The following is a 13768-nucleotide window of genomic DNA, read 5'->3' as shown; positions in this document are numbered from 1 at the left end:
TGGCTGACATGTAGGTCGTTATATAATATGTATGTTGCCAGCAACCGTTAGCAGTCTGACGTGGGATAGCGCCAGTGTACTCCTCTTTTTCACTGGGACCTTCAATTCATATGTGATGTTATTATTATTATTATTTTTTTAAGCAAATCCCCTTCCAGTCATCTAGTTACAAATATTTGTAATGGTTATGGATATTAATGCATTCAGTTCTCATCAAGGAAGATTGACAGTTTTTTAAAAAAATTGGTAGATAATCAGTTATCAATATCAGCAAATTTCATGTCGGATCATCATTAGTATTGTACTCTTAAAATATACATTTAATCCTCAAGCAATTCGATTTATGTTAAAAATCACCGACCACACTTGTAATGTTTCCTTTGGGCATATCCTATCCATTATCTTCGTAATTCTTCTTTGCAGCCGACCAGCAGGTTCAGAATTGCACATCCCAGCAACAGGCGTTGCAGACGAGATGAAGTCCACGAATCCGGATCACATAGGTGGTTACGAAGTGGCACTACCAATTCTTGCCGGCATCGAGTCCAAGTTTGGGCTTTGTCTGCCGAAGTATCGGACAGGCTCATAAAGAAAGCCCACTGCCTTTTAGTTGAAACCAGTGGAGAAGGTAGTTTCTACATAGGAAACTGTTTTTTAGAGAAATTAGCTGTTGATATTTTAAAAGAGGCATCAAGGAAGAAAAAGTTGGAGACGGTCTTTTTATAGTTCAAGAGGTTTTCAGCGGGCACAAGTAGATCGAAGTTTGTTGATGAATTGACCAGTGAGAGATGGGTGAAGTGGTAACACCTGTTAGTGTACCAGAAATGTTATAGTCAGAATGGTGCTGTTTGTTCATAATAGTGTACATAGCATAATACATTTACCCCCAAGAATGTGTAGGAAGTAAAACAAGATGTAGTGTATATTTCACAGAAAACAAGTGTGGACCCTGTTATTACATTTGTTACTCCCTTGATCTCTGTATTTGAAGAGTCCTCTTTGTAAAAAAAAGGAAAATATTACTGCCATATTTAATTCAGAACTGTGATTGTACTTGAAAAAAAGAAGATTATATATATATTGGTTATATTATATTTTGGGACTTGTAAGAAAAAAAAACTACGAGATAACATGTTGGCTGTGTTCTGTAAATACTGTATTCACGAGTACCATGAACAGTACGTATAATGATAGATTGTATGGTTTGTTAGACCAGAGAATATGTGTCATTTTTGACACAGATACTATGCGTAGTGATTGTGAAGGGCCTCAGTGTTTTTTTTCACCAAAGAAGCATAAAAAAGAACACATGAGTGATAATTGCCCTGGGATGCCTTTTTTGCAAGAAAGTGCTCAAATATACCTTCCGATATTGTGTTGACTTCTGTGTGAGAAACATGCCAGGTGTAGGTTACCGAGTCGAGTGCGGTCAGCATTGTTGTATGTATACCCAATTAGGAATATTGACAAAAACACCTACAAAAAAAATACCTTGATGCCTCGTTGGTTTGTTACATTATTGCATTTTTTTTAAATAATGATTTCGAAAAGTATTTTCAGTGCATTATGACAGTTATAAAAATAAAAAGCTAGTCTAGACTAAAAAAATGATGGTGTCAAGTTTTGTGAAACATGGCAATTAAAGATTTGGTTCACAGTTTTTCTCCTTGTTTATCAGTGGTTCATAAAACCAATTTACAAAGGACAAAAAAAAGATTCGGAGAGTGTTGCATTGGAGTCGAATGTATGTTCAGCTTACTTTATGCATTTCAAATATTTAGCAATACATGCACAGCGCCTGGCAATATCAGTGATGCATAATTATTCTAAGGAACTATTACTATTAAACAAAAGTATAAAGAATAATTTCTAGTTTGAAATTTGAATGTCTGTGTAAAAAAATTAAATTCTCGTTATGAGGCAGCTAGATGTACATATGCTCATTATTGTATAAATGCTTGCAGAGAAGTAGTTTGAAAACAATTGTTATTGTACAATTTTCGTTGTACAATTTTTTAACACCAGAAGCTTATACTAATGCCTGTCCCAGACTAGGGACAAAATGCATTGTGCATTCTCCAATTTAATATTAAAAACAACACAGAACAAGTAAAGAGAGTGAAATGCAATATAAATTTTAAAATATATATATATATTTGAATGTGATAACATGGAATCTTCTGCTCATACTGTCTCTAAAAACAGAAAAGAATGATATTTTGCTGTGTTTAAAAGGGGGACTTCATTTCTCTTCTCTTTTGGCAGACGAAATGCTTTCTAAGGCCATACAATTATACTCTTCTGTGTAGTGTAAATAAATATGTCTGTATGCTTGAGGTTATTTTGTACAAGTGTTTCAGTTTTATATGAAAATATTTACACATGCAACAAAAAATGTTACATGCATTCATAGGGAAATAATGACATATCACTGCACACGTTAGGAAAGTAATTATGTCTGAAGTTTGCAAAATGTTTTTCAAGAAATATTCACTGTTAAGTTTAATTTCTTTTCTTTATGTTGCTGATGATATTGTTATATCTTGTTAACTGTTCTGTTCTGCAAGGATTATTAAAATTTACTATTAAATTTGTGTAGATAGCAGCCTTAATATATGCCCATTTTTTAGAATTTTTTCTTTGAAAGAGAATTATCATCATTGAAAAATGTAGAGCGATTGATATTACAAAATTTGAATGCAAATAAAAATTTACAGGAGGCTTTATAAATCCAGAGATTATAAACAAAATTGTACAAATCCAGATATTATAAACAAAATTGTACAGTTGTCTATTTTTGAAGTGCAAAATCATTTGTTGCGACATAATCGGTATTTTTGGAGAAAGATTAAATAATTTGTATTTCTTTTCAAATGTTATACACACACATATATAAAAAGCAATTGTCATGGCAACCAGTAACTTGTTTTACTGTTACCCTCAGTAACGTACCAAGAAAAGTATTCTTGCCTGAATGAAGATTTGTTGGAGAAAATGTAACTATTGAAAAAATCGAGAATAACCAGTTTCGTATTTTCCCTCTCTTTCCATTATACTCTGTAATTGTTAAATTTCAGTTGATGGTGATTTTTTAGCTTTTGTTAATGAATTAGTTATCAGACATGGAGTAAAGGATGGTACTGGTAGAAGAATGGTTGTGTTCATATGTACAGTGTTACAATGTACTTGTGTCTTAACCATAAAAGCAAAAATAAAGGAAAGACACGTGTTTTCAAAGTGGTAATTTTATTATCATTGTTTGTTTGTGATATATTTGATCTGTTAAAATTATTTAGCATCATTTTGTTGTAGGGAGTTGTAATACAACAGAAACCTTTGCAGTTAAAATTTTTGATTCATGATTCAGTGTATATAATTTTTTTTTACCATAATTCACGAGAGACAAACAATGTTTTGATAATGCATGTTACACTTATGACACATTTTTTATGGTGTTTTCCATGTTAATAATTCTTCTTTCTTTTCTGTAACTTTTTATTTAATTTTGAATTACCGTATTTGCTGGACTATAAAAAGCACCCTATTTTTCGTATACATTTTTGAGGAAAAAGCTTTATTACTGAATTTATAATTTGAGGGCTCGGGTGTAAAACATGGTAGTGACATTTTGGTAATTTTTGATTTACAAAGTAAAATGTGCCATCCTTCAATTTTTGGGTGAAATTGCCATGTTATACAATTTGCATTTGACTCAGTGAAGCCTTCTGAAATTGGTAAACAACACGAAAACAATTTATCTACAGTATAACTTCTAATAACCATTTTTCTTAATGAACTCGGAAATGACCAAAATGTCTAGTATGTTTTACATCGAGCCCTTCAATTAATTTACAGTATTTCAAATATAATGTAACATGTAGCTCTACTTTCAACAGGTAACTTAGCTAATCTAACTAGGAAAGAATACATTTTAATCTTCTTCATCACACACCAAAAGAAAGGAAGAAAGAAATTGTCTAATTCAGAACAGGGAAAGTTTCCAGAAATGAAGGTAATAAAAAACTGACTATCGGATTCGTAGACACACCCTGTTTTTCAGACCTATTTTTAAAGGGAAAAAAAGTCTCTCTTATACACCGGCAAATATGGTAATTCATTAGATTACAGTTTGCAATTTTATAATTATTATTAGGGATGTGCCGAAGCCGATTACAGATGTATGAAAATCAGCAGAAACTGACACATCGGCATCGGCAAAAATCCGATATTTAAACCAGTACAGATTATACTAGAGTTTTACCTTCTAATAAGTTTTATATTTTAGTTTTGTAAGATTTATTGAAAATTTGGTTATGAATCGTCATTATTGTAGAGTTTTTGTAATAAAGTTATTGCAAACTCTCATTCAGAGGATCAACCTAACTATAAATCGGAAATAAAACAGTACATTGCTGAACCAGGATCTGCTGTTGTATTGGAAATTCAAAAATGAGTATTCAAACCTGAAGCAAGTGCTGAGAAAATACTTGAGCATACCTGCTGCATCAGTATTCAGTGATAATGAACAGATTTGCGATAAGAGAAGAAGTAGGTTACTTCCTGAAGTGCTTCCAAATCTCGTATTTCTGAAGAACAGGAATTCATTTTGCATGTCAAAGAACTGCTTGTGTACTAATGTTAAATCTCTAGGTTAACATAACCTTTTGTATATGCAAATGTACATTCGCATCTCTTGAGAATATATATGTATATACATATGATATGCAATAGAAATGTACATAGCAAATTTATTTTTGTCATGCAGAAAATAACATCCCATTTCTGTTTAATAATCTTATGTATTGGAATTGGTTAAATATCGGTATCGGTTCCAAAAATTATCGGCGAGTACATCGGCATCGGTAAATTTTCAGCTTCGTCACATCCCTAATTATTATATTTAAAAATTTTGTTCTAGCACACAATTATTGCAAACAATAGAACTGCATACTATTCACAGTATTGCATGTATTTTTTACATATTTGTTTAAAAAATTAAATTCATTCTAAAGTAAAATTTACAAAAGAAAGGTGAAAAGAAATAACAAAAGGGATTAAGTTTGAAACATTTGACAAGATATATTGAGAGATAAACTGTACCATAAGTATAAATAACCCATTATGCATGGTTAGGTATTTGTATCTGTAACAAAACAATTTTTACCAGTATAAACACAAATCAGTAATTTTGAAATCTGTCCTACATTGGTCAGTTTGTAGGATTGATACCCTTTGCTTTCCATTTTATCAGAATTGTTACTAGTTATCATTATAAATGATGGAACATAAATGGGCTAACTTGTAATAGTCTCAGATTGAGATTTTTCACTTGCAATTATAAACTTCAAACATAATCATAAGAATAAGCATCGTGCTTTCTCAATTGTCACATGAAACTGACATAACCTGAGTTTGATAATACTCCTTTTCTTTCACACAAATACACACGCTGAATATGTTTCCACATTGTGTCATCGACCAAACACGATTGGTTGAATGATCTGCCCAAGCTCTGACAAAGGTCCACTGAAAAATCCCTTCATATTGTTGTGAAGCTGCTGATGTGGTTGGGTCTGGCGAGATGTGAATGGTGGTGGTTGATGGTGTCTGGTTTCTGCAGGGTGGAACGGAGAATCATGTGGTGAACACACCATTCCTGGAGGGCTAGATCCTCTCATTTCTGGAAGGGAAAATTAAGTTACTGTTTGCTTAGAAATTCAAAATGTGAGCAGATGTAATGTTTATGATCCTATGCATCCTCAGTGATGAAATGTGCACAAATTTTGTTCGTGAAGTAACACAAAATGCCTGTTTTTTTGTAAGGTGAACATCTTTTTTTGAATTATTGCTGAATTAGATCAGAAACAAGCAAAACACAGCAATTGATGCTGCATGTTTGCTATTTGTGATTGAAGATATAAACGTCAAGTAGCATTTCCATCTAGTCTCTATCCTTTAAGTTAGATTGAACTGGCAAGAGCTGCAGCACAGAATCTACATACTCAATGGAAGAAGCTTATCAATAAATTTACAACCATTTTTGTATGGTCAATTTTTTTTTTCACCTCTATTACATACCTTTGATCTAATTTTTTTACCATAAATTTGTCTTGCCTACTTATACAGTTGCTGTGATGCTCCTATTTCAGCTTATCAAAATAACTTATGGGTTAACATTAGCAGACATTGATAGACATGACATGTATGAGTACACACAATACCAACAGTACTTGAAATAGTGGACTCCCAATTGAAAGGTCAGTGCTCAAACCGTAGCTGGAGGAATGGTTGTTCAAGTAGCTGTAGGCGGGTGGATGCTTGAATGGATTAACATGGAGATAATGCAGTAGGTATGGGATGCTTATGCAAATTAGCCTAGCTGGTGGGTGCTTTATGAAAATTTTCTTAAGTGTCAGGAGGGGATAGCATCTCTGCACGTTCCCTCCTACTTCAAGCACTGTGATTAGTTACGTAGGCTTAATCTAGACCTCACACGAGGGAATCCCCATTGAAAGAGTTGCAAAATACTCAAATAAGAAAATACTTGTACATAGTCTGTTTTATGATATGAAGTTTTACACGTTTCCACCATACTTGTGAATGAAGATAAGGGAGCATTTCATACAAATCAGTTTTTTTATATTGACAGTGATGTTTCATCAGCTGGGATAAACAATCTTTTGCTATCCAATATCCTAAGTAGGAAAGAAATTTATTTGACAATAGTTTTTGTTTTTTAATTAAAAAGTCTCTTTGAAGCAGGTATATTCTGTCGCTCATGTAAACTTATTTTTTGAAAATTCAAATTTTGGCAAAATAACACAAAGGTTCCTAAATATAAATTAACAACTTACCACAGAGGCCTTTGTAGCGCCAAGATGGTGAAAGTTCTGGGTCAATGCATTTGGGTTGACCAGTTTTATAGAGTGGTGCACCGAGTATGTTACCTCTGGGGGGAAAAAATACATCTATTTATAACAAGAAACTGATAGGTCAAGATGATACATCCTCTAAAGTAAGACTTATTTCAGTTTATACGCTGCAAGAAAAGAGGTCTCTGTAATTTATTTTTCAAAAAAATGTCTTCTTTCAAAGGGTCAGATGACAGTCTAAAATCTGGAGAATTTAAGCTTTTTAGAATTCCTACATTTTCAGAAGAATCGTTGTGCAGGTTGCATTTACTAAAAATATCGGGGTGATGTGTGGTCAGCATGATTAATGCAGAGTCATTGTAGGTTTTCCAGGTTATGGTACTCATTCGTAACTCCCCAATTTCCTCACGATCGTGGGTGACTGGCTGAAATCTCAAGAGAAAAGTTGTTAGTTTCTCCAGGAGGCTTGTAGCCTGATGCCTTAGACCGCACACCAAGAAGGTGTGATGGATTAGTTAATTAAAACACCACCAATCTGTCAAGATCTTTTTTGTGGTAGAGATTTAATTTTGGGAAGGCTGGAAGCCAGCACACAGCAGTGAATAGGTTCTGTGCACTAACCATGTTCCATCGAATGAAAAGTTGCATGGCAAGTCTTAACCCTCAAAAGGATGCTGTGTCATAGTAGTTAGGTTTACCCACAAAAAAATCCATGTTTCTTGTTATTAACCAAAACCTACTTTTCATCAATGTTAATCACATTATGAAGCAAAGGGTAATTTTTTAAACCAACAATCAAATTGAAACAAGTGTTATACCTGTATTGCTCTTCTAGTGCAAAAGCATAACTTTACTGGCTTCCTGCCATTCGGTGCTGAGTCACTTGGACTTTCTTACCGATGCATTTGCACTAGGGGTGCCCATCCCCCCCAAGGCCAATGGTGCAATCCCCCCAAAATCATGTCATGCATCCCCCCAAATTATATTATTCACGCACTCAAACCATATAGTAATCCCCATAAAGTAAAGCCCAGGGCGATAATGTAATGCGGATCCTCCTTCAAAGAAATTACCCTCCCCTCCATTTTCTTGGGGTAAATATAATTATTTTCGTAACCCATAACAATAATTACGTGGATTTTATCTTCAGTGCAAATGTAACTTGTTAAAGTAAAATTTTCCTGTGACAAGAAGTTAGAAATGCGGATTTGATGTATTTTTGTTCCAAATGATGCACCTGCTTTAATTAAGCAGTATACCAACACTAAGGTCTAAATCACCATCCCTGAGACCTTCTGTAAACAAATGGTCTCACCGATTCGATGTATCACTACGCGTCAGCTGATCCATGACCGCGATCATCTGCTGTTACACTCATAGTTCGCCGCACCTATTCATTTTATATAAGAGCCTCTGAATGTGAGAACCCGTTCTCAAAACACCAGACGAATATGCAGCCGCATACATTGTTACTCTCCCGGTCATTCTCTCTTTCATAACCCTTAAAACTGCAGACACTGATACACCACTGCACTGGGATACCAACTTAACCACTTCATTTACTGGTTTCTCAGGATACTACTGACAGAACGTTACATAAATATTAAGTAGAATCTGTTTCTCATCCCTTTTCAAAGGCTGTCCTTGCTGGTGTTTTGAAAACAAGCTCAGAGAACACGGAGACTTTCCCGCATGCATAGAACTCGGCATGTTATTTTTCTAAGGCTAAGTCAGGCAATATTACTAAGTTGCACTACTTCTTTGCTGTTCACATGATTATTTTTAGAAAATAACCAATGTTATAAAATATCATTATGTACACAAATCTCTAAGCTCATTGAAAGTTATATTACTACAAAATGTTCACACTTATCTTGCCTTGCCATGTCACCAAGTTATTTTACGAAGTGCACTATATTTGGCGGAACAAAAATCGTTATTAGCATGCTTGTCAAAGTTTCCAACCGCAATAAATTTACGAACTTTTTGTCTTGTTTTGATCATCATCAATATATTTATTGGACTTACAGCAATGCATATGGCTGTTTATGCCCATTATATATTTTATTTACATAAGATACAATTTACATAAAATGTACAAACAAATTTCAAATACACTCCTATCTATATCATCCTTAGAAATATACATTACCATGTTATATCTTTTTGTCTAAAAAATGCAAGTAAAATATATTCAAAGAAAGAAGCCAAATTTATGGGAAATGATTACTGGTGCAAAGAGTTAACCATAAAGGTGAAGCAATAAGTAAAAAAAGAAAGAGCATTGGGTTTAAAGTGAGACGTCATTTGCGGCAGCGTATCCCATATTTCAAATTTGCCATTGTTTTACCTTACGTAATGAATCCTGTAACATCGCTGGATTTTCGTGTGGATTATTTTACTTCTATGAGTTTGCAATGCTTTCTGCGTGCAGGTGGTTTTGTTTACAGAAGGTGTCAGGGTTTGTGATTTGAACTATAAGCATTATATTTTAAAAAAATGATGTTATTAATGAATATCGAGAATATCGATTATGTCGTGTAATGCACCTGTAGTATAAAACTTCACATTCACCTAAGTAAAGCACCAAACAAACACTAATTCTTGCAACACAATATTGCGAGTGAAGCGAGCAAGAAAATTTTTACATCCATCTCTTTGCAGGCTTTCAAGAATATTGATGGGATGTCAATACTTTCTTAGGATTCAGAGATAATTAGTCTCTTCCAGCTTCTTTGGCACGTTCGGGGTCGAAAACGTGTGAATACCATATCGCTAAATACAGTCTCCAAAATTTAATGTTCGAACTCTCTCTCCACTACAGAAATCCCTTGACAATCTAAGATTTAACACTTTATCAAAAGCTTCCTATCTCCCCCTTTAAATTTAATACTAAATCCCCCCTAACTAAAATACCCGTCATAATGTAAGACCTAGGGTTGGATACTGTCCCCCAACGTTTAATTCAGAATCCCCCCAGAACCCACGTGTAAAATAAGGCCTAATATTTTGGAAGTGGATATTTCTCCCACCCACTCCTTCTATAATACCCTTAAACACTTTCTTTTCTTCATTTAATGGATTAAATATGGTGCATTTAAGGTGTAAAATTTTTACATATGTTTTGGATAAATATACAGGGTTATTCAAAATGATGGATACACTTTCATTCATGTATATTTCCTTGAATATACATTACATATTAATAATATACATACAAGAGAGAGAGGAAAGTCTAAAGTTTACAATCTTACAATAGAGGTTACAGATGTTCAATATGGCCGCCGACTGCTGCTCGGCAAACATCTAAGCGGTAGTCGAACTCATGCCACACATAAATAAGCATCTCTTGTGTAACCGAGTTCACTGCAGCTGTGATACGGTTCTGCAGGTTGGCCAGAGTTTGTGGTAGAGGTGGTACGTACACGGCTTGTTTGACATACCCCCACAGGAAAAGTCACATGGTGTCAGATCAGGAGATCTCGGGGGCCACCGACAGAAGAGCCAGGTCTTCATTTCCTATGCGACCTATCCATCGGTGAGGAAGGGCTTCATTGAGAAACGGCGTCTCAATACTCGCCATACAGTTGCTTGAGGTATTCCAAGTTCTCTGCTAGCTGCATTAGTTGACTTTCTAGGACTGCGCACAAAACTGCTTTCAATTCGTCTCACATCCTCCTCTGACACACGCAGTCGGCCCGTGCTTTTTCCTTTGCAGACATCCAGTTTGCTAAAAATTGGTTAAACCAACGGTATATGCTCCTCCTAATTGGTGGTTCTATGCCGAATCGAAGACGGAATGCTCGCTTCACTGCTGTTGCCGATCCAGTTTTGCCGAACTCAAGAACGCAGAAAACCTTCTGCTGCTCGGTGGCCATCTTACTCGGAACTGGACTGAAGGGTCCTTGGTGGCACGAGCATGCGCACTCGAGTGGTTGGTTACGCAACTGCGCTCTAGCGGTAGTATTCGAAACTTTAGACCTTCCCCTCTCTCTTGTATGTATATTATTCATATTCAATGTATATTCAAGGAAATGTACATGAATGAAAGTGTATCCATCATTGTGAATAACCCTGTATAAATGTTGAATTTCATATTATTTGAAGGGAAAAATTCCCCCCGAAAATCTCATTGGCGCAACCTGCACCTTAATCCCCCCCCCCCCCTTCCACTGTGAGAAAGTTCTGGCACAACAGCACGAAATAAGCATAACATGCAGAGGTCATTGACTTTATCAATAGAGGTACAGCAAGCTTTGGCAATGGCAGTGGCCATTTAAACGACATAGTTGTTTTTTTCTGACGCAGGTGTGTACTGTCATTTGCTCTTTTGATGGGGAACTGGCCCAGTTATACCTTTTTCCCAATAGTGAAATCCTGGAGTATACCCAAGCTTTGTTGTTGGTGGTGGCGTTGAGAGCCCAACGGTCAAGTTGGAACTTGTAGAATATACTGACCTGAATTTGCATTCATTCATCTTTGTGCCGTATGTAAGATAATAATAATAAGCAACAAAATATTAAATATACAGCTGAATGAGAAGAGATAGGGCTTTAAAAGTCATATTACAAGTTCATGTAAATAGAAAGGAATGCTGTGATAAAGACTGACTGACTGAATCTGAAATCAATGCAAAAATCAGACATTTATTTTGCTTCAATTTAATACAGCAGAAGAAGCTACCTGGACATTCTAACTAATGTTCTAGTAGGAATTCTAATAATATCTAATACAAAATCTTTTTTTTTTCCTTTTGAACCAAGATTCATTCCCAAGAAAGTTGAGATAACCTGAAACATCAAAATAACAAATTTTTATTCTGAATTGCACTGATTGACAAATCATTTAGTAGTACTACAAAGTAATTTTTAATATAATTACCCAGGTCCATAATTGCACACATATAATTTGGTGAATCCATGCTCCTTGTCACGGAAATATGAATAACCGCAACCTACCAAAAACGTGTCACTCCACACAAGCTGTGAAAAGAAATAAATCTTAGCTGTTATTACCATTCACATATATTTGCAACATTTATGAAGAATGAACCAATTCAAGAATTGGTAACTCATTACACTAACCAATTCACAATTGCTTAGGCTTTGAGAATATATTTTCCTAAAATAATATGTGTCTTGTATTTAGGATATTGAATGATTTGATCACAGTACATCCTCTAGATATTTTAAATTCAAAGACCAAATCAATTGCTCATGGGTCAGGAATGTGTATATTATCTAAACATCGTTCTGCATTTGTTTGGGTAATATAGTTATGCACTTTGCTTAAAGAAAGATCTTATAATGATTTTGATATTGAGCATTGACATATCAATGTTAGTATTAATAACTGATTTTACTATTAACACCAGAAAAAAAAGTAGTAGGAATATTTTCTGGGGTGCAGTCATAAATAATGTTCTGCTAAATACATTCATGTGCATAAGTTAGGGATAATTCGATTGAAGGTATTTATCACGGGGAAATCGAGAACCATATATATGGATTCCAAGTTGAATTGCAAATGGTATCAGAGTGAAAACAGTGTGAGAAAAGGTACAGACTGGGTAATGGGGACAAAAATGCAAAGGGGTGTGAAAGTCAGGAAATGTACCCATGGGTTAGTCCAGGAAACGGGGACATGAATAGTGAGTGTGATCTCCCCACACTGCAAGACATGCACCACAATGCAAGTGCATGCTGAGGAGGAGGTTATCAAGAAGTGGCTGGGTATGGCTTGCCATTCTTGGACCAGTGCCTCCCCGAGCTCGGGAATGGATCTTGGAGCCATTTGATGATGTGTAATTCACCTGCCAAGCATGTCCCATGCATGTATTGGGTTCAAGTCTGGTGAGCAAATGGGCCAATCGAATTGTCTGATATCTTGAATCTCAAGGTGCACATCCACTATGCCAGCTCGATGGGGACGAGCATTATCATCCATCAGAATGAATTCAGGGCCAACTGCACCCCGAAATAGTTGAATAAACTGGTCCAGGATGTCATCCCGATACACCGCACCTGTGATGGTACCCCGTGGGAAGAGATGCAGAGGCATGCGAGACCCCAGGATGATCCCACCGCACATCATGATTCCGCCACTGCTGTGATGGTCCAGCTCAGTAATGTTAGCTGGACGGAACCGTGTTCCAGGTTCTCTCCAGATGAAGACATGTTGTGATTCACTGGTAACACAGAACCTGGATTCATCTGTTAATAAGACCTGATTCCACTGCTCCTGGGTCCATGTGTGATGTTCACTGGACCAATTCAAATGGGCTCTTCTTTCCCTGGAACACAATGGAACACACCTTGCTGGTTTTCTGGCATACAGGTGTTCCTCAGATAACCGTCTGTACACTGTAAACCTTGAAATGTTGGTCCCTGTAGCAGCTGCAAGATCTCTACAGAGATCCGAGGTGGTGTTGTGTCTATTGCGCCTGGCTGTTCGTAAGAAACGGTCCTCTTGGATGGTGGTACTCCTTGGACGGTCTCCGCCAAACCTCCGAGTGACATTTTCATCGTTGGAATTGTTGCCAGACCCTTGAGATGACACTCTGGGGGACAGCCAGTTCATGGGACACTTCCAACTGCATCTGGCCCCTCTCCAGTTGTCCGACGATTCTTCCATGCATGAAATCATCTCTGCGCCATTCTCCTACACGTGCACTGACAATCTGGCCAACACTACTGCTGTGTGTACGCTGTCTGTGACGTATCAAACACAACTACTGGCATGTTGAAACAGTGCTTGGCACATACCCGACTGCAACAGGTGTATACAGTGCCACCAAGCGGTAACTTCAGGAATCACATGTAGCACACAGTCAAGGACTCGTATTCGGAAACACTACATGCATTTACCACTATTTCTCAACATGTTTTCTATGTAAT

The 13768-nt window shown here is 36.1% G+C and overlaps 2 protein-coding genes across 8 annotated transcripts in view; one reads left to right on the top strand and one right to left on the bottom strand.

The window, feature by feature from the left end:
* aralar1 (calcium-binding mitochondrial carrier protein aralar1) overlaps positions 1-3259 on the top strand; it is a 240737-nt gene extending 237478 nt beyond the window's left edge. For all 7 annotated transcript variants that reach the window (XM_083110224.1, XM_083110223.1, XM_083110227.1 and 4 more), the window contains one exon: positions 424-3259. In XM_083110224.1, the coding sequence (XP_082966350.1) occupies positions 424-589 (166 nt within the window). In that variant the 3' untranslated portion in view covers positions 590-3259. The remainder of the gene's footprint in view (positions 1-423) is intronic.
* A 1157-nt stretch (positions 3260-4416) lies between these two features.
* Positions 4417-13768, bottom strand: part of LOC145977918 (venom allergen 5-like) — a 119439-nt gene continuing 110087 nt past the window's right edge. Inside the window, exons 6-8 of the mRNA XM_083110233.1 lie at positions 11754-11854; positions 6855-6949; positions 4417-5680 (exon numbers count right to left, since the gene is read on the bottom strand). Coding sequence (XP_082966359.1) covers positions 5472-5680; positions 6855-6949; positions 11754-11854 — 405 coding nt within the window. The 3' untranslated portion in view covers positions 4417-5471. The remainder of the gene's footprint in view (positions 5681-6854; positions 6950-11753; positions 11855-13768) is intronic.

This window comes from Lepisma saccharinum, chromosome 24 (assembly GCF_977018435.1).
Source record: "Lepisma saccharinum chromosome 24, izLepSacc3.1, whole genome shotgun sequence".
In the NCBI taxonomy this organism is placed as follows: domain Eukaryota; kingdom Metazoa; phylum Arthropoda; class Insecta; order Zygentoma; family Lepismatidae; genus Lepisma; species Lepisma saccharinum.
This window is presented reverse-complemented; position numbering and strand designations above follow the sequence as displayed.